The sequence below is a fragment of the Patella vulgata genome, chromosome 1 (genome assembly GCF_932274485.2).
Source record: "Patella vulgata chromosome 1, xgPatVulg1.2, whole genome shotgun sequence".
In the NCBI taxonomy this organism is placed as follows: domain Eukaryota; kingdom Metazoa; phylum Mollusca; class Gastropoda; family Patellidae; genus Patella; species Patella vulgata.
The window spans coordinates 62,721,575-62,743,401 of NC_065879.2; the positions used below are offsets into that span (position 1 = coordinate 62,721,575).

A 21,827-nucleotide genomic window follows, 5' to 3' on the forward strand; every position below is an offset into this window, starting at 1 on the left:
TATTTCTTTCATAACTTTCTGTGGAGGTCACCTGGCAACTTTCTAAGAATTTGGTCCACTTGACATGGAAAAACTCAAGTTATTTTTATAATTACTATGTAGGTTGTTATGCTTGATAATTTTCAGTGGAGTTATGGACTGCTCAGACAACTTGCCTAAAAACCTATTTTGAATAATTTGTGGAACCACATATCTTCATCTTGGGGGCTTCAAATAGATTGTAGATGGGTATAGGAAGTTAAATATCAATTAGTGTTCAACATCATCCATCATAATTTATATGTATACAGTCACATTAATTATTATATTACATATTTCTAACTAATATAAGGCATCAATTTAAATATATCCTCACTTAATTGTTGGAATATCACACTGTAAGTCATAATTAATGAATTTATCAAGGATCAGATGAAACTGAAATTAAACGTTAGTCTTTAAAGTAATGCAATTGTACAACAAAAAATTGTTAGGTATATGAAGGCATCAAATGAGAAGTGGCATCTGATGTTCAAGGAGTAAGCAACCCTTCCCTGTGTATAATACATATGGGATCTGGTGATTTTTGTGTGAATTCAGTGTTATTTAAAAAGTATCATCTAATTTGGAATATCACCCTGGTTGTAAGTTGTGTTCAAATTAAATTTATACTTTTCAAATGGTTGTGTGAAACCTCTTAGAAACCTTTTATCCATATCCTGGGCAACTATCCAAAATAATGTCTATTTAAATTGCCAGTTATTGTGATATAAATGATCAATGCGATTACCAAGTCAATGAACAGTGAAATTCCTGTTAAGCAAGGCTCAATATTTTGATTTGAAAACTTCAGACATTTGATAAGTGGGGTGTTTAATAACAATTTAGGGTTTGATTTGTATTATTAAGCACACTTTCATCAATGAAACTCTGAGAAATCCTAGACTGCCGCTTTTAAGAGACATGTAAAATTTTGGATACAGTGTTTCGATTTAAGATTTCAAAACCCAAAATAATACTAAAGATCTATTTGATTAACGATTGAAATATGAAAAGTAAATGTTTGATGTTATTTTGGGGTGAAAGTTGAAAAACGAAATATACAGTACACTGTATAATGATTTCTTATGATTTTAAATAAAATCCCTTATTGGTCAGCTGTCAGAATTTAAAATTTGAATTTTGTCTTAGTTATTTATAGATCGTGACACGCAATGGAAATGCTAAAGTTTTAGTTAATGTTGTATTTTGATTGTTTGACATAGAATCAGTATTTTGTTCAGTTGTTAAAGTTGAAAGCTTTTAACTCATTGTAAATGTTTGTAAAGTTAATTGCTTATTTTTGAAGTAACAGGGCTCAAAATTTGCTGATATTTATCTAAGGTGGTTTTTTGAAAAATGGCCTTAGACAGCAAAGCCTCTCTAAGGCCATTTTATTTAACACTAAGGCCATTTTTTCAATTTTGAAATTATCAATGGTCATTTTTTAGAATGTGTTGAATATTTGAATAAACTTCAATAATGCAATGGAGCCATACAGTTGAATCAGCTCTTGGCTCAAACCAGTGAAAATATTATGAGAATAGTTGTATACTGACGTCCAATTCAGGGAGTTCTGTGCAAACTTTACATATGATCACCTTGATATTCTCTTCCGCCACAATATCCACAAAGTCAATACCCCATCCATTTACCGTATTTTCGGGGAATAAGTCGATACTTTTTTACGCAGGTTTCGTCTCTATCTTTTACTCTACTTGACTAATATATGGATGAAAGTATTAGACTTAGATTAGCCAAGTTTTACGGAAAAAATGCATCTCGCACAATATGAATTTTTTCATTTTTTTGGCTTCCGATATCAGTGCGATCAATGGCAAATTAAGGTATTTCTACGGCCGTCGCGAATTTTGAGCCCCAACTAGCCAAATTGTTCTGTTTCATTTTTGTATTCTCAATTTTGGTTTTAATTTCCAGAAAGGTGTTTAAATTTATTATGAATTTTTAACATTAAATTATTTTGTGTTAATTTTTATTTGCCTGAATGGGAAATGACATTCTATTTCCTTAAAATAAAATGTGACCATCAAAAATAAAAGAGAACATATTGTTTGACCTTTATGTTAATAAATTACTTCCTGTATAAAAGGTCAATTAATCCAAATATGGATGATAGGTATTATTGATAACATTCCAATCATAGGATTTATCAAAACAGGATCTTACTAGTTTTGGCTATTTATAGAAAATTTGTCATCATTTACCAAAATGAATTCTATTTAATGATATAATAAAATTAAGATTATTATTTATTTTTTTAAAGTTTTTATTGTTCTATTAATCCACTTAATTTCGATGCTGTTAAATTGGCTTAAATTGACATTTCCTCTACAAATTTATTGAATCTTACAAACCCCCATACTGCTCAAATACAATGTTTGTGTAAATAGCTAATTTATCATATAAGTAAGAAGTTAGTAGTTACATGCATTGAAGTAAGCATATTAACATACACATTACTAGGTTAAGAGTTAGAATTATGTCATGCTTTCCACTCCATATATATGTTAGATTAGAAGACACTAATTCTAAAAGTAGTTGGCAAGTAAAAGTCTATAATCACACTTTATTATATAACGTGGATAAGTTACAAGTGAGTGGTGCTGACTCAGTTATCAGAAAGTCCAGGGTTTGATCCTGTTGTTGATCAAGAAAGTCCAACAGTATTTTATTGTTTGTATGGGACAAAAAAAAAATAGTAATAGGAAACACCGCTGTATGGGCTAAATTTTGCTTTTTGTGCACTGCATGGCTATATGCCCATCTTCATTAGCCCAGCTGGTACAAAAGTTGGACAATAAATTTAAACCCCATTTCATTTCATTATATAAAAGTTTCCAATGAAAATTTTCATTTTAGATTTAAATTCTTCTAATGTTTTCAATAATACAAAAGATTGTATGCAATACATATATTAAGGAATTTGAGTTATTGTATAAATTTGTTGACAATAAAACCAAACGAATAATTGATCCTGCTATTTAGGAGTAACATATTATGTAGCCATTTTTAAAAGTGTTTAAAAAAGAAAAGTTCACCCAATCAGATTATTTTGCTTAATCAAAATAAATACACTGTTAGTAAAGACTTCTGTTATTAAATTTTAAAAACCAAAAAGGCTTATTTATTTAATGAAGGTCCCTACAATGGGCAACTGACATCATACATTTGGATACAATGTTGTTGTTCACCACTAATTTTTTATTTCATATTAGATGTATTAATATCATTTTTTCAGTGGATAGTCATTTTTATTATCAGAATTATATACATTAATGTATTTTCCAGAGAAAGTCTTGTTTACATGAACCTTTCCTTTAAGCATACAGACTTGAAGAATAAAGTAATTGAAATCTACTGTTAATAATGTATGTAGGCCTATATATTGAAAATTTATTAAAATTTAAATCACAAAAGATGGTAATAGTTTATGGGGTAATGACTGACGTTAATTCATAAATTTTGAATTTAGTTCAATGATCTAAGTAGGATATTTTAGAAATTGTTTATTTTGATTATTAAGTCTGTAAATGAGTCAGACAGGTTTCTTGATACGGTATATAGAAGGCTCTAATATTAAAGGTTGTTGTTGAAACCAGGTTTTGATTTGAATGTGAAGTATTGGACAGTTATTCCTTTCTAATTGTGTTAATGTGCGATTAGACTTCATAAAATTAGCTGGCTTGTAAAGTTTCTGAAATCCATATCCAAGCCATTGTTCTCATGGAATCTGTGCCTTCTCAGGACAGGTTGGAAAACTAATGTCAGCCCTTGTATACATTGGCATGCACTTATAAGAACCTTTGACAGTTAGAAAGTCAAAGAAATTAAGGTGGAAACTCGGCTGTTGGGAATAAAATTCTGCTCCCTCATTTCTCTTTCTCATGATATTACTTGCAGTTTCATTTCTCTTTCTCATGATATTACTTGCAGTTTCTGGGGGAAATATATAATTTAAGAGCAACAAATTTGTAAGTTTTTAAATTGTAAAAAAAAACACCACTCGTTTAAGAATATTTATCAAGATGCTTACTCTTTCTAGAACATCTGATACCACTCCACAATTTGGATTGTACTTTTGTATTCAGAGTTTTTGATCTGATTTGAATTAAATATAGAGAGAGGATTGAAGTTCAAAATTTGTGAAATTTCTTTAAATGGAAATTGCGACAGTTATAGTGAAATAAAGTATTAACTGTGATTATTGAAAGAAAGACTGCCGTAGAGATGAATGAAATAAATTTTAAATGTAATTTATCACCTGTGGAAGAACGGAATATTTACTGGCAGGTTTTTGGGTAAGATTAAAAGTTATGAAATAAACACTGATGGGGATATTATTTGACATTGGCGGCTTGGGAGACTGAGTGCTCTTCAGAATATAGGGCTTTCATTGATTCACGTGTCGTAGTTTTGATGCCACTCTGAACCAAAATAATTTTGCTATTTCATCTTACTGTTTGTAAGTTTGTCTTCTGGTTTTCTGTTTGGTTGTGGTACAGTTCTCGACACTTTGAGTGTAAGTATGTTAGTACACTATGTCTATCCTGCATAATACGTGGCCAACTGACAAATCGATATCAATTGTAAAGCAATAAGGGCATGATACTGTTATATTTAAGCCTTTAAATGTTATATATCTTTCTTATTGATTCATTAATCTATGATCTCGAAACATACCATACTTATTGATTCAATAATCTATGTTCTTGAAACTTGAAACATGTATTTATGTTTGGGTACAGGTAAATAATATGTAATAAACGGTAAGTATCTAAAATGTGCAATTGAAATGAACTCATTTATCTGATGTGCTATTATGAAGAGGGGGTGTCTAGTTGGATTATTTATTTGTCAATATTTCAGTCACATTTTCTCTTCAAATAACACAAACTTTAATAATTAATATGATTGAGTGTGCCATATGAAAAATTCTACATTTTATTGAGCATGGATTTCAAACATATATACTATTCAAAAAAAGAAATGCATAGTGAAGTGAAATTTTATCGTTCAAACATATATACTATTCAAAAAAAGAAATGCATAGTGAAGTGAAATTTTATCGTTGATGTACCCTCCCTCTACCATTGCTTCGTTGCAACAGGAACCCCGATTCGTAGCCAAACCAAACTGTCCTCCCGCTTAACTGTGGCCATACCCTGTGTGTCTGAGCCGATTGAAGTTCGATTTGATGCTGTCAGCGTGTCCAAACAACGACTCTAAAGGGACGGAACGCCTGGCTCATTATCCGGCTTCACTTAGGCAGTTATGGATCCTACACCGTCCAGGAATTGCTGCTGCAGTAGAGGTCGCTATTGTGAACAGTTCTTGACAATGACGTAACCGGATGTAGTGATCCTGGGCAGGTGTAGTCACACTTGGCATGAACGTGGGTGGTCACGTGTTGAACCTCACTGTCGGTACCTATCCCAAAGGCGAGAGATGGTACCCTGGTAATCATTCAGCAGCCTGGATACATCTGTCTGGGCTTCACATGCTTGTAACCGACCGATAGCGTTGTTGAGTTGTCTTCATTCATACGTGGCATCACTTGGCTTGTTGAGTGTCTACATGTGTAACTGATTTTGAAAGCGAGAACCCCTGGACTTTCTTAAGGCCTTAGATTTGGATTTCATGCAAAAAGCATGCGAATTTGATAAACTCATGTGCAAATCAAGGGAAAACAAATTCCAGCAAAAGGTATGACTAGTCACAATTATTGACAATACATTTAAAACCAATAATGAATTTATTTTATCTTTACATAATGACATTAAAAACAAGTAAGATTCATGGAAAAAAAAATGATTCCGTTCAAATAAAAAAATGATGAAAAATTGGCTATGCGTTTCTTTTTTTAAAGAGTATATAATAGGAAATTGAAAAAAAAAATGTATGTATGACTTTAATCTGGGTGTAGTGCTTGGACGCCATCATCACAGCCTTACAGTGAAGCTCTCATTTATAATATGGGTTTCGCATGTTACAATGAAGCTCTTATATATGATTTTAATATATTCTGTGAATTTCAACACATAGTGAAGTCCTTGTGAGTAAAATGTAATTGTCTCATGTGGGTATATTCAGTGTTGTTGTGAAGTTCTAATATAAAATATATAAAGGTAAATGATTGACTGAACATCTGCAGAATTATAATACTATAAGAATTGTGATATATAATAAGAAATGCCATTACTGGTGTATAAGAATTTGGAAACCTATATGTTTGTCAGCGTCATTGTTTGTAAATGTTTTATCCGTTTATCTGTCTGTGTATACATTGCATCCATTCTTGTTTTGAACATATATATAATTTTCACCAATCTGTTTCATCTTTTAATCACACATGTAATTATAATGTCATTATTGGTGATATCACTTCAATGGAAAGTGGACATAAAATAAAACCATTTCACACATATAAGAATTGTCCGGATAGCAAACAAGACATACTTGAAAAAGAATATTAACCCTATAAGCAAAAGAGTCTGAAATGTGCTTTTGTGTTTTGTTTTTTCACTGTTGAGAAATTGAGTCTGTGAACCTTTAAATTCCTTTCTCATCTGAATATTGATTAAATAATCTAGCTGTGTGTACTGTGGTGTTTGAATCTATAGGTAAATAATGCCAAGCTATAATGACACATATTTTACTTTCTATATAACCAGTGATTCACGTTATATTGATACCAGATAAATTAAACAATAATGACGCTCTTTCAACATTGTCATTACTTCGATCATCCATTGGTCTCAGACGTTTTGTGATTATATTTTAAAAAGTAAGTTTTACTTGAGGTTTATTGGAGCTAATACATGAGGGTGATGATATTTAGAGTATTTTAAACAGTTTTACTTAATATCCACTTATATGGAAGTAACTCTATGACAAGCCCTCATGCGATGTTTAAAACATTGATCTCATCACTTAACAATATTTGATCATAAGCTTTTAATTATAAATGAATGTTTCTAACCCTTTAACCTCTATTTTTATATGCCCACACTTAAATGTGATCATATATTGCTGTCACCACTGTCCGTCTATTTTCTTTCTATTCCTTGTGGATGTTCCACAGACTAAAGTTCTTAATAGTATCTGTGACTGACTTATGGGGGTCATGGTGGCTAAGTAGGTAAGATGCCTGAAGGTCAAGTGTTTGATCCCTGCATTGGCCGAGAAAGTTCATCCCGGTTTTCCGGCGTGATTCCTCCTTGTCATTGATGCAGGACGGAGGGCCTTACATGGACAGCTGTCTAGTCGTTCGGATGGGACGAAAAACTGAGGTCCCGTGTACAAATTAGCATGCACCTAAAAGATCTCTTGACAGTTGGAATTCGATATAAGATTAGGCTGTAGTGCCACTGTCCGGGCAAAATTTCCCTCATAGTGTCATAGCACACTGTATGGCGTATGCCTGTCTTCATTAGCCCTGTTCAGAGCAGAACAGTAGGACCGACCTGATTTTCAGTGATTTCCTATAATTTCTTTTGCTATAGTTAGATGTAGTAACCAATCAAATTAAAAATTTATTTATTATTTCTGATATTATACACACCATTTACTGTTATCAAATCTACTTTTTATCAGCCAAATACAGCCATGAATTCTGTTTCTGCTAGACAATGGTATTCATGATGGTTATAACCCCAAAATCACTCAGAATCATTCTTATTTGCTTTCCGTCACAATACAAAACCTTGTATATCATTTAATTTCCTAGGATGGAATTCTGAGAAAAACCTTCATGATTTTTCAAGCATGGTTTTCACTTATCAGGAAAGAGTACCCAGTTGAAATATGAAGCCAAGATGAGTATGCATTGGCACATACACGTAGAAAAAACTTGGACATTGGAAATTGAAGAAGAGTATGCAGAAAAGTCACCATTTGGACACAATTCTTGTACCTCGCATTGCACATTTAACCATAGAAATTAAAATTATATCTCTCAAAATGATATTCCATTAATGTGATCTTTAACCTATTCGTAGGAATAACTTTACTAGATTTTTTGATTTTTTTACAGGAAGAAATCTGACAGTAGTAAAATTCCGTCTTTGAAACCGTTTCGTAATAAAGCAGCAAAAAGCCCTAATTTACCAAAAAAACCAACATCATCTTTGGATAATGTTAAAATACGAACTGGATCTGGAACATTGCATCCACCAGATGACGGACCCCAGTCGGCATACAGCACAGAAGATTTAGATACTGTATGCTCACATTGTTCTGATTCAAAGGTATGTTGGCTTTTAGTTTAGAACATTACCCCATCACATAGTTCAATCATTAATTTTATGCCCGCTTCCATTTTCAGGTGATATCGTTCACCTTCAGGTGATATTGCAGACAAAGTCTTTTTTTAAATGATATAGTTTTTGCTTTTTATACGCCCACATTGAAATGTGGTCGTATATTGTCGTCGCCCCTGTCCGATTGACTTTAAATTTATTTACAGTGTTTAAGACCATGAGATGAAGAAGCCTATTGACTTTCAGCAATTTCCGATAATTACTGCCATAGTTATGGCCCTTGGTCACTTCAAAAAATCTTGTGGACGCTCTTGAGGCTAAATTTAATATCTGATTGACTTTAAATTTATACACAGTGTTTAAGGTCATAAGACGAAGAAGCCTATTGATTTTCAGCGATTTCCAATAATTACTGCCAGCGTTATGGCCCTTGATCACTTCAAAAAATCTTGTGGACGCTCTAGAGGCTAAAGTTATCATCCGATTGACTTCAGATTGATACACAGAGTTTAAGATCTTGAGACGAACAAGTATATTGATTTTCAATGAATTTTTATACGCCCACATTGAAATGTGGTCGTATATTGTCGTCGCCCCCGTCCGTCCGTCCGTCTGTCCGGCGTCCACAATTGCTTGTGGACGCTCTAGAGGCTAAAGTTAATATCTGATTGACTTTAAATTTATATACAGTGTTTAAGGCCATGAGACGAAGAAGCCTATTGATTTTCAGCGATTTCCGATAATTACTGCCAGAGTTATGGCCCTTGATCACTTCAAAAAATCTTGTGGACGCTCTAGAGGCCAAAGTTAATATCCGATTGACTTTAAATTTATACACAGTGTTTAAGGTCATGAGACGAAGAAGCCTATTGATTTTCAGCGATTTCTGATAATTACTGCCAGAGTTATGGCCCTTGATCACTTCAAAAAATCTTGTGGATGCTCTAGAGGCGAAAGTTAATAACCGATTGACTTTAAATTTATACACAGTGTTTAAGGACATGAGACGAATAAGCCTATTGATTTTCAGCGATTTATAAAAACCAAACAAATTCTAATGGTTTCTGATAATTACTTCATGAGTTGTTACTCTTAATCAGATTTTAGTGTATTATAAATGTTTCATTACCGAAAAAAGTAAAAATATGCGACAACACTTTTTGACTGCCCGGACGATTTAGCTGCTGTGGGCGTATGTGCTGTTGCCTGGCAACCTATCTTTCTTTCTAACTTTAATTGTGCGGCTTGGGTTTGAAGGAGTACTCATAGCTCGAGTTCTTTATTTAGGGATTCAGATTCAGAGAGTAGTTGGCAATGCCTTAAAGGCGGTGATGATACCCATTTCTCCTTTTCTTTGACTGTGTTGTGACTAGGGGGTAACTTGTTGAGATTGGTTTGACTGAAGAGGAATGTTTCTTACTTGTTTCTGATTGCTTAACTGTTTGTAAATGGGCCACAGGGGCACAGGTTTGATTTCTATTTGGACTGATGTGGGAACTGGAGTTCCCTATTCTGGGCCTCAAAGGGGACATACTTTTCTGGAGTAGCCCGTTAACCTCATCGCATCTAAAATAGAGTAACGGTTGGCCTTTGATGGTTACTTTAACTTTCGCATCAACCCCATGACACAGTTTTCACGAACACTATAATGGGTTTAAATATGTGACAATTTGACCTATTTTCTTTTCTGAAAATCACAAATCAACGTAACTCATGTATTACATAACTCATTTAAGGAATTTCCTACTTAAATTATACAATTATAATTGTGACGCTCACTTATGCAGACATGGTTAGCCAGGCACTTGCACAGTGTGGAATTTAGGGATTTTTGGCCAACACTGAAAGTATTGCGCAGTTGCGCAGGACTAGGATAAATGATTGCAAAAGATTTTTACCCTGGATTAACCAGGTTTAATTACTAAAATATATAATGGTTACATAAAATGTCAATTTTGCTATTTATTTATGCTATTTGAATATCTGATACAGTTCACATGATCGATTTCTGTACGGTACTGTCATTGGTGCATTTTCAGATTACTAATAATTGTAAATATTCTGAGACAGCATATTTTGTTTATATTTCAATATTACATTATTAGTTGATTATTATTAAATATTTTCTAGGAGACATACCACTGATCAAATTGCATTAGATTTAATAATGAAGTACGGGGCCGAAAATAAAAGTGTTCATGGTGAGATGTGACTGCCATGGAATGCATGTGTGCTTTGTTGTTCAATTTTAAATCAAAAAAGAATTTTGTGGCCCTGTTAGACATTTTAGAAATACAGTACTTTAAAACAAAAAATATTGTTTAATGACATAATCATGCTTGAATGAACTTACCTTTAAATTATTTAAAGCTGAGGGATAGCTAAAATATTTGATCTCAGGTTATGAGAAAATAGCTTCATAATAGTTTATTATATGTAATGGTGTCATTTCTCAGGTTTTAATGCCAGCTTCCACCCAGGTTGTAAAATGCTGTATAGAGGTACTAAACCTCGGATGTAAATGAAAATAAAGTATTGAATTGGGTTTATGAGATCCTGTAAATTTTCCATGATGAGGAAAACTCTTATGATTGGAAGTTTGTTTGGAAAGTGCAAGTCAATTTGTTTATTGATATTAGTTTATTTTAGAAGCATTTGTTGATCTATAATGGACATACAATTTGTCATCCCACAAAACAAGTCAACACACAATCCAATGAAATCAACACTAAGTTTTGATTCGGATTGATCAAAGACTGCTAATTTGGACTATTTCACATAACTGGCAGACATTTTGTAGCCTCGGGTGGTTTGGGTGTAAACCATGACTAGGTTGATCTGGAATAAGTGTTAGTTATGTTTATTAGTACAATTAACTTACTGAAGCAGTAAATGTCATAAACGTGGAAGTATTTGGGTGCAAACAAAGGTGCAAATTTTCAACTTCTACAAGATTATAAAGTGTAACGTACTCTAAATGAACTCTATAAGGTGTCAAAGGAATATTGAAGTAAGATTGTGGAATTATAAAATGTTTTGGAAAGTTTTATTTTCAAATGGATGGATTCAAGAGCAACAAAATCTGTAGAACTTATAGTTATATATAATTAACGAAAATATACAGACCTGTTTAAATATTACTTTCAAGTCAGATTTGAACAATATTTTTGAACAAATAATTTTGTTTTTTTAAATGAAGAGAAAGAAATAGGGCTCAACATCCACAGTGGTCAGGTCATGTAGGTTGCACATTTAGAGTAGAGTCTTGAAAACTAGAAGTGGGCCCTATTCCTTATCATACAGACATCCCTCCCCCATAGACATGTTAAGTAATATCATTTATTTTAGTTTTTCACTAAAGCATTCTGAGGGGTTGGATGGCCGGATGGTTAGCGTGTGCACGTTGTATCATAAGGTCTGTCATTGAGTAAACTGACGTAGTTTTGATTCCCTGGTTGTATGTGACAAGGAGTAGGGTCGCCTGTCTATCCTCGTGGGTTTTCTCCGGTGATCTGGTTTCCTCCCACTGCAAAAGACCCCTACGCGCAAGCGAATTATTGAAATAAAACTGAACCATATGTTAGTCCCGAAATGACCTAGTTTGTATCTGGACATTAAAAATAAACTTTCTTAGGATCATGGTAGCTTCTCCAGATTTAACTCACAATTTTTCTTCTAATGTCACTCAGAATAAGGTGTTACAATCTACCTCAACTACCTATTTCAATTGTGCAATTGATTTGTTTTGAGTTTGTTTATTAAAACCTGCAATGCTAAAATGTTTTGAAGTGTACAGTTTGTATGTTAACACTGATGCTCAGGAATAATATTATTTTGTTGGGAACCGCAACAAATCTCAATAGATGATGGAAATTAAGGAAATTTCAGATTGGTGATATAGAAAGTCAAACTATAAAAATCAAATGAAATAATATTAGTTTCACAATGTTGACAATGGCTCAAGAAAGGTAACAGCATCTGATCAATGTTGTTTTTGGTTATTCTGGTTCATGTGTCATGTTACTATAAATACTGATATGTTAATTCATACATCAAGACGACATAAAGGACTTGTACAAAATAAATGGATGACAGAATGATCAATCAATTTTTTTTATGATCTTTCTAGTTACCAAAGCCAACAAGTCAAGGAGTAAAAGTTGTCCTACTTGTTTAAGACTACTGTTTATTTTGAATAATCTACCCACAAACGGACAGACTAATGCTTGTTTATATAGCCTACCCTCAATGATAAAAAGCCTCTACATGCCAGAATAAAGCTTTGAAATAGTGTTTATGATCAAAAATATTTGATTAAAAACATTTTGTTCAGAAATGTTTAAAATTAAACAATTCTAACCTAATATACATTGGTTTTTAGTGATTTCCAACTACCCTCGATCATCATAATGATAATAAACAAAATCTTGATTATCCATTTTTATACGCCCATTATTATTACAATATTCAGAGGAGTTAAGAGTAAATACTTAGGAGTTTAGGGTCAAAATTTATGTGAGGAGTTGTGGAAGACTTTAATGCATGTTCAATGTTCATTAATGAAAATTGTAAGTGTTCTGATTTTAAACCCAGGCTTGAAGATTTTCAAGTAGTTCCTGACGGAACAATGCAATGTACTAATAATAGGCATATACATTGAAATATGGTATTGTCATCACTCACGTCTGTTTTTGCTTGTCGATATTCAATTGTCATCCGATTAACTTGTTAACTGGTACATGTTTTGTATAATAGATATGAACATGAGGAATAACAAGAAAGTAGTAGTATAGAATTTTAATTGTTTATGATAATTACTTTGATGGGTTGTTCTGAATTATCATCAAGCTTGCAAGATTATCAAAATTACCGTTATATATACTGATTATACGGATCATGGACCATGTGGCTGATTCTCACCAGTTGAAGTATTACTGGGTTGGATTAAAGCTGACAAGTTGATTGACTTCTTATAATTCATCAACAAGTAGATGTATTAATTAACTCTTGATTTATGATACCATCGTGAATGCAGGGAATATGAATATTAATTTGATTAGCAGAACGTTATCAAATTTAAGGGAATCTGTGAATCAAGTTTCTTGTCATAATAAACTAATTGTAAGCTAACCTTTTAAGATCTAACTAAGTAATTAGTACAAACGTTAAATTTGATAATCCTGTAATTATTCAAGCTCGATAATTATTCACAAAACAATAATTTTTATCTGGAACCATTTCCCTTTGTAAGAATTGACCACGTTTCCATCTGGCAACCCATTTGCCATCACAAAATATTTTATTAATTATTTTCCATTCACTGAACAACAAAATATTCCGTAGGCTATAATCATACGAAAAATGTATACATCCGAAGCGCACACTGTTATAAATATTAGCTATACACACCAGTTTAATTTTTATTCATTTAATAAACGACTTTGAGATGAAAATGACACTTGGTCACATGGGAAAATAACAACAACATAATGACATTGCATGCATTGCATACGGGTGTCAATGCTACGATGTAATTTTAAAATACTGTTTTATAACGAAGACAAACAATGTTTCGACATCACAAACTTTTCTTATCACAGATATTTTCCTTTCATTTTCTGCTGTGTAAATGAAGATACATAATTTTGGAGGAATAATACTGGCGTGAATTTGAAGCAGGTAGCCTACGCTTTCATTCTATTGTATTACAAAAACACCTAATTTTGTAGGAATATCATGGAAATAAATTTGAATACTGTACGGGAATTGAATATGAAAAATAGCAAGGTGCACCTATGTTTTTCTATTCAGAACACGATATGCTACATAACATAAAATTATTCGTAGTTGAAGTCTATTAAAGGGAATGAAAACTCTCCATACACACATAAACATTAGTTGTATTATGGCCTTTAGAGATCGTTCAATACACAATACCGTGAAAATTTCCTTATTTGCTATTTAATCAAGAGGAACTGCTAATCAATTTTCAGATTGATTAGCACTTTTTTATTTTTTAAACATCCAATAATTGCTTATCAATTTGTTTTTCTTATCATATACCCTGAGTGACCAGTTCATTGTTTTGTCAAACCACTGTCCATCCTTTGTGGACTGCTCGGACCACTTAGCTGTGAGTGTTAAATAATTGCCTGCCAACCTATTTTTGAATAGTGGAGTATTAATGGTCACAGTAATTTAACTATTGGGGTCAGAGTCTATAAATTACTTCCTGTTGTCAACTTAATCTGGGTGGTAACACCCTAGAGGTAATATAGTATAATAATTGATTGACGAGATCTCTTAAAAATAAACCATGGCGTAGCAACCTAAATCATTAGATATCCTTCTCCCTCTAACATTGTAACAACAAGCCTGAACAAGGATGTAAATAAAATTTGGACATTAATAAAAATGAGCATCACATTTAAAAAATAGGAAACTATGTAAAATGAGAGTACTGGTTATATTATTTACACAAGAGCATAAAGACACGTCTGTAGTCTGTCTTTTATTTTGTATTTAGGTATGTATATCTAGGTAGGCAGTACTAGGCACTAACCTTAAGAATAATTCAGCCTGGGAGGGTTGTTTTTTACTTACTAATATTTTAAAATATGTACTGTAATGTTAAATGTAAGCTTGAACACAAAATCTGACTGAAAAACATACTTTTTATAGTTGACTTGCAAGATTGAAACCCTGAAAATGTTTAGATTTTTTGTATATCAACATGCACAAAAATTGGACCAGATGAAGTCTTTTAGCATTATTTAGTGACATGTGTTGAGTACAAGACAGAATATGCATATTTGTTCTAGAACACCTGAAACTGTTTCTTATTTACAAAATTTCCCTGCATTTCATGCCATACATAAATAACCGTAGAAATAAGAAAATGACAATATGTTAGTCCCAAAATGACAGAGATATTGCGTTAACAAGGCATTATATAAACCATCCCTGTATTATAAGGCAGTCAGTGATCTAAAAAATGTGGCCATATGACAGTCTCGATGAAATAGCAACACTGACAACTGTGAACTGGTAGGAATGTAGTGGGTAAACACAGGCTGATATATGTTGATCTATAAATGTGATGAGATAGAGATGGTTAACCTGTCTCTTTATTTACTTGAAGTGTTTTACACTAGATGTTAGGACAGTCCTTACATGCAACTACAGGTAAATCTTGTCATATTTTACTTATAAGATGACTGGATCACATTTGAATAATGTTTTAAATCCTAGATTATATTTAATCTACTGCCTGCCAGGAAGTAGAGTTTCGTCTGTATTCTGCCATTTTTTTTTTTTTCTTCTTACGTATGGCCTGGGTTATTTGTTGTGTAATGGATTGTATACATTGTCTACAAGTGTTAGTCTGACCTAACTTTTTTTGTTTTCTGGGGGATCTCTGGTTTTCTACCATGCACAAGCACATAATTAGTGAAATAAAATATACAATGTGTTAGTCCTGAGATACCCTAATTTGTGTTCATTGAACACTATTTCTTGCACTCTTCTGAATTAATGATGAAGTTTTGTTTAATATCTTACTATATGAAATGAAATGAAATGGGGTTTAACGTCCTACTGTTCTGCTCCTAAACTGGGCTAATGAAGACGGGCATACGCCATACAGTGTGCTATGATAGTATGAGGGAAATTTTGCCCGGACAGCGGCACTACGGCCTACTCTTATATCGAATTCCAACTGCCAAGGGATCTTTTACGTGCACGCCAATGTGTACACGGGACCTCGGTTTTTCGTCCCATCCGAACGACTAGACAGCTTTCCTTGTCAGCCCCTCCGTCCTGCATCACTGACAAGGGAGAACCACGCCGGAAAATCTGGATGAACTTTCTCGGCCAATGCAGGGATCGAACACCCGACCTCCAGGCTAGCGAGCTAGCGTCTCCTACCCACTTAGCCACGTGATCCCCAATATCTTACTATAACTTGGAGCCTTTAATTGAAAACCGGGATTAAGATGGATTATCAGTACATTGTTTTGATAAGTGATTAATATATACCTGGTCCTGTATCTTGATATAATATCTGACCTAGAAGTGTGCCAATTGGAATATTGAATTTCAATGATTGAAATCATTGCATTAATCTATAGATAGTGAAAATATTATAAACTTTATTTCAACAAAATGATGTTTTTTTTATGTTTATTTTTTTTTATTAATTAAAATGTGTATTTTTTAAAATTATTATGTGTATTTTTATTGAAGATATACATATGTAAGAGCTAAATCTGCCTATTGCATGTCTTTATTTTAGCTTTGAATGTTATATAAACTATTATTTAGGCAATTATTAACGCTACAAGTCTATAAGGATGCCAGTGACATTTAAAAATTTAACGATAAAAATGACAAACAAGACTAAGTGTCGAATGTCCAGTATTATTGCTGCGATAATAAATAATCTGTACTACATCTTCAAACAGTCATAACTTCACTCAGATTAATAAAGTAGTTTGAATGAAATTTCCAGTACATCAATTTTTCATTGTCTATTTTTAAACTGTTAAAGCAAGAATGGCCAGCTCTTTATAAAAATCTCTCATAATAAATCTATGGCAATAAGATGTATTTTTATTAATTGTACGTGTGTTTCGTACTTGGTTTTATTTTATTTTTATTAATGATAATGTGTATTTTTATTTAATATTTTGAACCCATAATGCTGAGTATAATTCTTCAGCAGACATGACAACTAAAGGCAAAATAATTCTGTAGTTCAGGTTCTGCATTGTGGTAACTCCTTTGATTTCTAAGGGAGCCATGGTCGCTCACTAACCAGGAGGTCCAGGGTTCAAACCTGGTATTGGCTGAGAAAATTCTCCAGAATTTTACAGTGCACTTTTTCCTTGTCAGTGGTGCAGGATTATTATTAGGGTCTTGCAAGGAACAGTATTTAGTCAATCGAAAAGGCAAGGTCTTGTGTACACGACATGGATGTAAAAGAACCCTTAACAGAATTCAATTTGCTGTCCCGGCAAAATTTGCCTAATATTATAGCATACTGTACATGGCATGTTCCTGTTTTCGACATTAGCCTAGGGAGTACAGAAAAGTACATGTAGTATGTTAAACCACATTTCATTTATTCATTCATTTTATTTCTAATTAAAAGCTGTCTTTAATTTCAAACTGAAAGTCATAATGTTTCTTTAATTTATAATTGAAAGTCATAATGTTTCTTTAATTTATAATTGAAAGTGATACTCACACTGTTTCTTTAATTTATAATTGAAAGTGATACTGTCTCTTTAATTTATAACTGAAAGTCATACTCACACTGTTTCTTTAATTTATAATTGAAAGTGAGACTGTCTCTTTAAGTTCTAACTGAATGTCATACTCATACTGTTTCTTTAATTTATAATTGAAAGTGATACTGTCTCTTTAATTTCTAACTGAAAGTCATACTGTTTCTTTAATTTATATTTGAAAGTGATACTGTCTCTTTAATATCTAACTGAAAGTCCTTCTGTTTCTCTAATTTATAATTGAAAGAGTTACTTTCTCTTTAATTTCTTACTAAAAGTCCTTCTGTTTCTTTAATTTATAATTGAAAGAGTTACTTTCTCTTTAATTTCTTACTAAAAGTCCTTCTGTTTCTCTAATTTATAATTGAAAGAGTTACTTTCTCTTTAATTTCTTACTAAAAGTCCTTCTGTTTCTTTAATTTATAATTGAAAGTGATGCTGTCTCTTTTAATTTCTAAGTGAAGTCATACTGTCTCTTTAAATTGAATCCCAACTGGAAGGCAACCAAATATTGCTTTAAGCCGTCTATTGTCTAAGGTGGGGTGACATTTGGCTTAATCCTGTCTGGATAAAATCGACAAAATTTAGGTTAAATACTTGGATAAGGCACACACCGAGACTGGATAATCAGTGCTTGTTTATATTGTTCATATTTCAAGTACTTTTGGTGAAGTCATTGTGTCTCTGTCCTTTATACATGTATGAGGTGATCAATGTTTATAAGAGACAGCCCTACACATGCTTTATGGACTTATTATTAGTTTGACAAGAGACAGGTCTTATTGGAATAGTAAACGGTAAAAACTTGAGTTTGGCCTGATGTTAAATGTTAGAGACTGTGTGTATTTTGCTTTATATTCATCATGATTCATCTTTTAAAACTATTTTATTTTATTTTTTTTCACATTTACTGTATGTAAAGATCATATTTATTTCAATTGAGTATATTTCATTCCTTTTTGATTAAATGGAACTGTTGATTACTATATGAAAATATTGTTTGTGCTCAATTGTTGAAACTATATCCTGGAGTGGTTTAATGAATAGCAAGTTAGTGGCAAGAAATTATGCCTTGTTGATGAATGGAATGAAAAGCCAAGGTCCCTCTTGGTGGATACTAAAAAAAAAAACCCTTCTTATTTGGAATTTAAAGAATAGTAAGTGGAACCACTGCTGTTTGGCTGGGCAAAGTTTTCTCCTTCATATTACACCTGTACACATAAAAACAACATTTGTCATGTGTTAGTCTCGTTATGACAGTTGTCACTTTCATTATATACTTATTTATTTCTAGGTGATTAGAAATATACTTTTAATTACACTTAATTAAGTTCTCGGGTTGCAGTAAATGACCTACTTAACTTTGGAGAAACATATATTTAATAAGCATTATAGAAAATGAATTATATAATCAACCCATGGATTAAATTTGAGTGACTGGTGTAGTGATAAAACTGAGTTAAAATGCTTCCAACATCTATGAAATGCCTATCTTGTTTATCTGACGTGACAGATGTCAAACTGGAATATTTGAAATTTGTCTTGATACAGACTTGGATCAGTCAAATTCAGATATCTGATGACTGACTTTATTATGGGGACTTGGATCTACAAGTAAACTGTACTATGAAGAGGGTGTTCTAATAATAGTAAAAATGCCAGCAATTTTGACTAATTAATGATTTGAGTTGCTAATCATGATCATGGACTAAGATTAGAAATGGTTGAATTGGCTTGAAGTAGTGGTTAATGAAAGAAATAGGATTAATTTTTGAAAACACTGTGGTTTTATAATATCTGTAGAGATGTATTTTGTTCAAACACTTGAGTCAGCTGTTATATTTACATGATAAGATGAAAGGGTCGGGAGCCAGTAAGTAATCATTTGTCACCCTGTCTCTAAATTATGCTATTTTAGTGGATTGCATTCTGGTACAGTGTTTTTGATGTTCTATTTTATAAAGACAAATTGATGAAAAGCAATGGGTTGAGCTAACAACAGGACAGAGAAAGTTTCAAAACTCTGACAGCAGTAATGTGTATATGTTTATAGATCATCTGTATCCTGGTATTGTTGCTTTTCTTGTAACTAAAATATAATATTAAGATACTGGTACCATGTCAAACTGCTCCAAAGGTTTTACAATTACTTAGCATGGATTATTTTGAAACTGTTTCTTTTGAAATTAATAAAAATGTTACAAAAAGCCCCTTCCTATTATGGCCTTATAATTGTTCAATCTTAGAAAAACATAATATTATGACATTAATTGACAAGCATTGATAGGTGAGATAAGACACCAATATATATCTATATAGTAAATCCCTGTTATTATTAACAGCTGATATTATTATGTTATGATTGTATAAGCAGGTGGCACTGTAAATTTGGAATCAAGTAAATATATTCACTGATCATTTATACCAGCTATAGTAAGCAAGCATTTTTTATTGACTAGCCTAGTAAATTAAAGATATCTTTACACATTGGTGAGTTTTTACTAGAAATTCGATTTGATTGAAAACTAACAATTTTAAAACTCACATACTTACGATTTCAGGCACCACCGAGTAGAACAAACTGTTCAAATATCATTTAATTTTTCCCAACATGTTATACATATGGTGTACTCTCAAACGATGATCATATGTTGACCAAAAAAGGATTGGATTATTTTCACTGTCAGTTCATATTCATAATATATTTCAAATATATACATAATTAACGTATATTGAGTTCTGATTTTACGATGTGAATATTCCAAGTTATTATTTAAAGATTCGATTCAGTTTAAATGGTCAATGTTTTCAATGTGTTTTAGGCATTTTTTCAGATTTCTAGAAATCGTTAATCTTTCAAAATATATTTCAAATGTTTATTTTTTAATATTGATCGAACAGTTGAACAAAATTGCTTAGATAGGCCTTAAAAATAGTTAAAGGGAGTTGCTTTGTGAAGCGTGTAATTGGATATAGGTATTGTTGTTGATGACATAAACATAGAATACAATCAATATACCCATATGAAATGTAATGTATTACACAATGCACTGATAGTTTAATAATTATATAAAATATCTCTGTATTGATAAAAGTGTTGTTATTACTAGGTATTATTGTCTTGGTACATGTATTATATATACCACAGTATATATTGTGAATGTAATAGATTATAATACAGCTAGGATGTTACAAAGTTCAAATTGTTATGAAAGTAACTATATAGTGGTAGAAATCAGAAGATGGTCATACATACAAGTTCTACCCTTATTTATGTTTAAACACTCATTAGATATGAATAACAATAAAGTATAAATACAAACTTCCATCCCATCATAGATATCCCAGAAATATACATATAAAAAAATAAAAGATACAATGTATTATCCCCCCCCACCCCCTAAAAAAATAAAAACAAAACAAATACTATAATAACTATACACACTATTTATTTTGGATCTCTATCAAATAAAGACGTTGTTGTCTGATTCTTAGTTCCCAGCTCCCTTTCCTCATGTATGACAAGGAAATTAATATATACCATGTCAGTTCCCAGCTTGCTTTCCTTATATATATGACAAGGAAATTAATATATACCATGTCAGTACTGAACATCAAACCTAATTTCTTCATTCTTTTTTGACCATCACAAAGAGAGGAGACTATAGCCTCCTATGGCTATGAATAAATTACATTTGTATGGTATTAAATGTAAGGGGGGTTGGATGGCTGAATGGTTAGCGTGCGCGCGCTGTATCATAAAGTCTGTCATTGAGTCGACTGGCGTGGTTTCGAATCCCCGGTTGTATGTGGCAAGGAGTAGGGTCGCCTGTCCAACCTCGTGGGTTTTCTCCGGGTCCTCCGGTTTCCTCCCACTGCTAAAGACCCCTACGCGCAAGCGAATTATGTAAATAAAATTAAACCATATGTTAGTCCCGAAATGACCTAGTTTGTGTCGAGTGGACGTTAAACCCCATTTCTCTCTCTCTCTCGTATTAAATGTAGAAAAAAGGATGTCAATTTTGTAAAATAGGATATGAGTATATATACTGTTTGCATTCAATATAATATTGACATTTATATATAGAAAGGTGTATTTATACAAGAATTTAATGGTTTTCAATAATTGATTGTGCAATACTTATATCATATGAGTTTGAAATCCATATTATCACAATGTGTCCTGTGCAATAAATAGATCAAAAAAGATCTCATTATATATACTGTTTGAAAAGGTGTTGGT

At 32.3% G+C, this 21,827-nt stretch overlaps 1 protein-coding gene across 6 annotated transcripts in view; it reads left to right on the forward strand.

The window, feature by feature from the left end:
* The window catches only part of LOC126813542 (transmembrane and coiled-coil domains protein 1), a 103,424-nt gene that overhangs the window by 73,946 nt on the left and 7,651 nt on the right, over positions 1 to 21,827 (forward strand). For 3 of the 6 annotated variants that reach the window (XM_050539161.2, XM_050539158.2, XM_050539159.2), the window contains one exon: positions 8,072 to 8,285. In XM_050539161.2, coding sequence (XP_050395118.1) covers positions 8,072 to 8,285 — 214 coding nt within the window. Of the gene's footprint in view, positions 1 to 4,205; positions 4,338 to 8,071; positions 8,286 to 15,396; positions 15,483 to 18,229; positions 18,382 to 21,827 lie in introns of those variants that run through there. The other 3 variants (XM_050539160.2, XM_050539162.2, XM_050539163.2) reach the window with 3 other exon arrangements.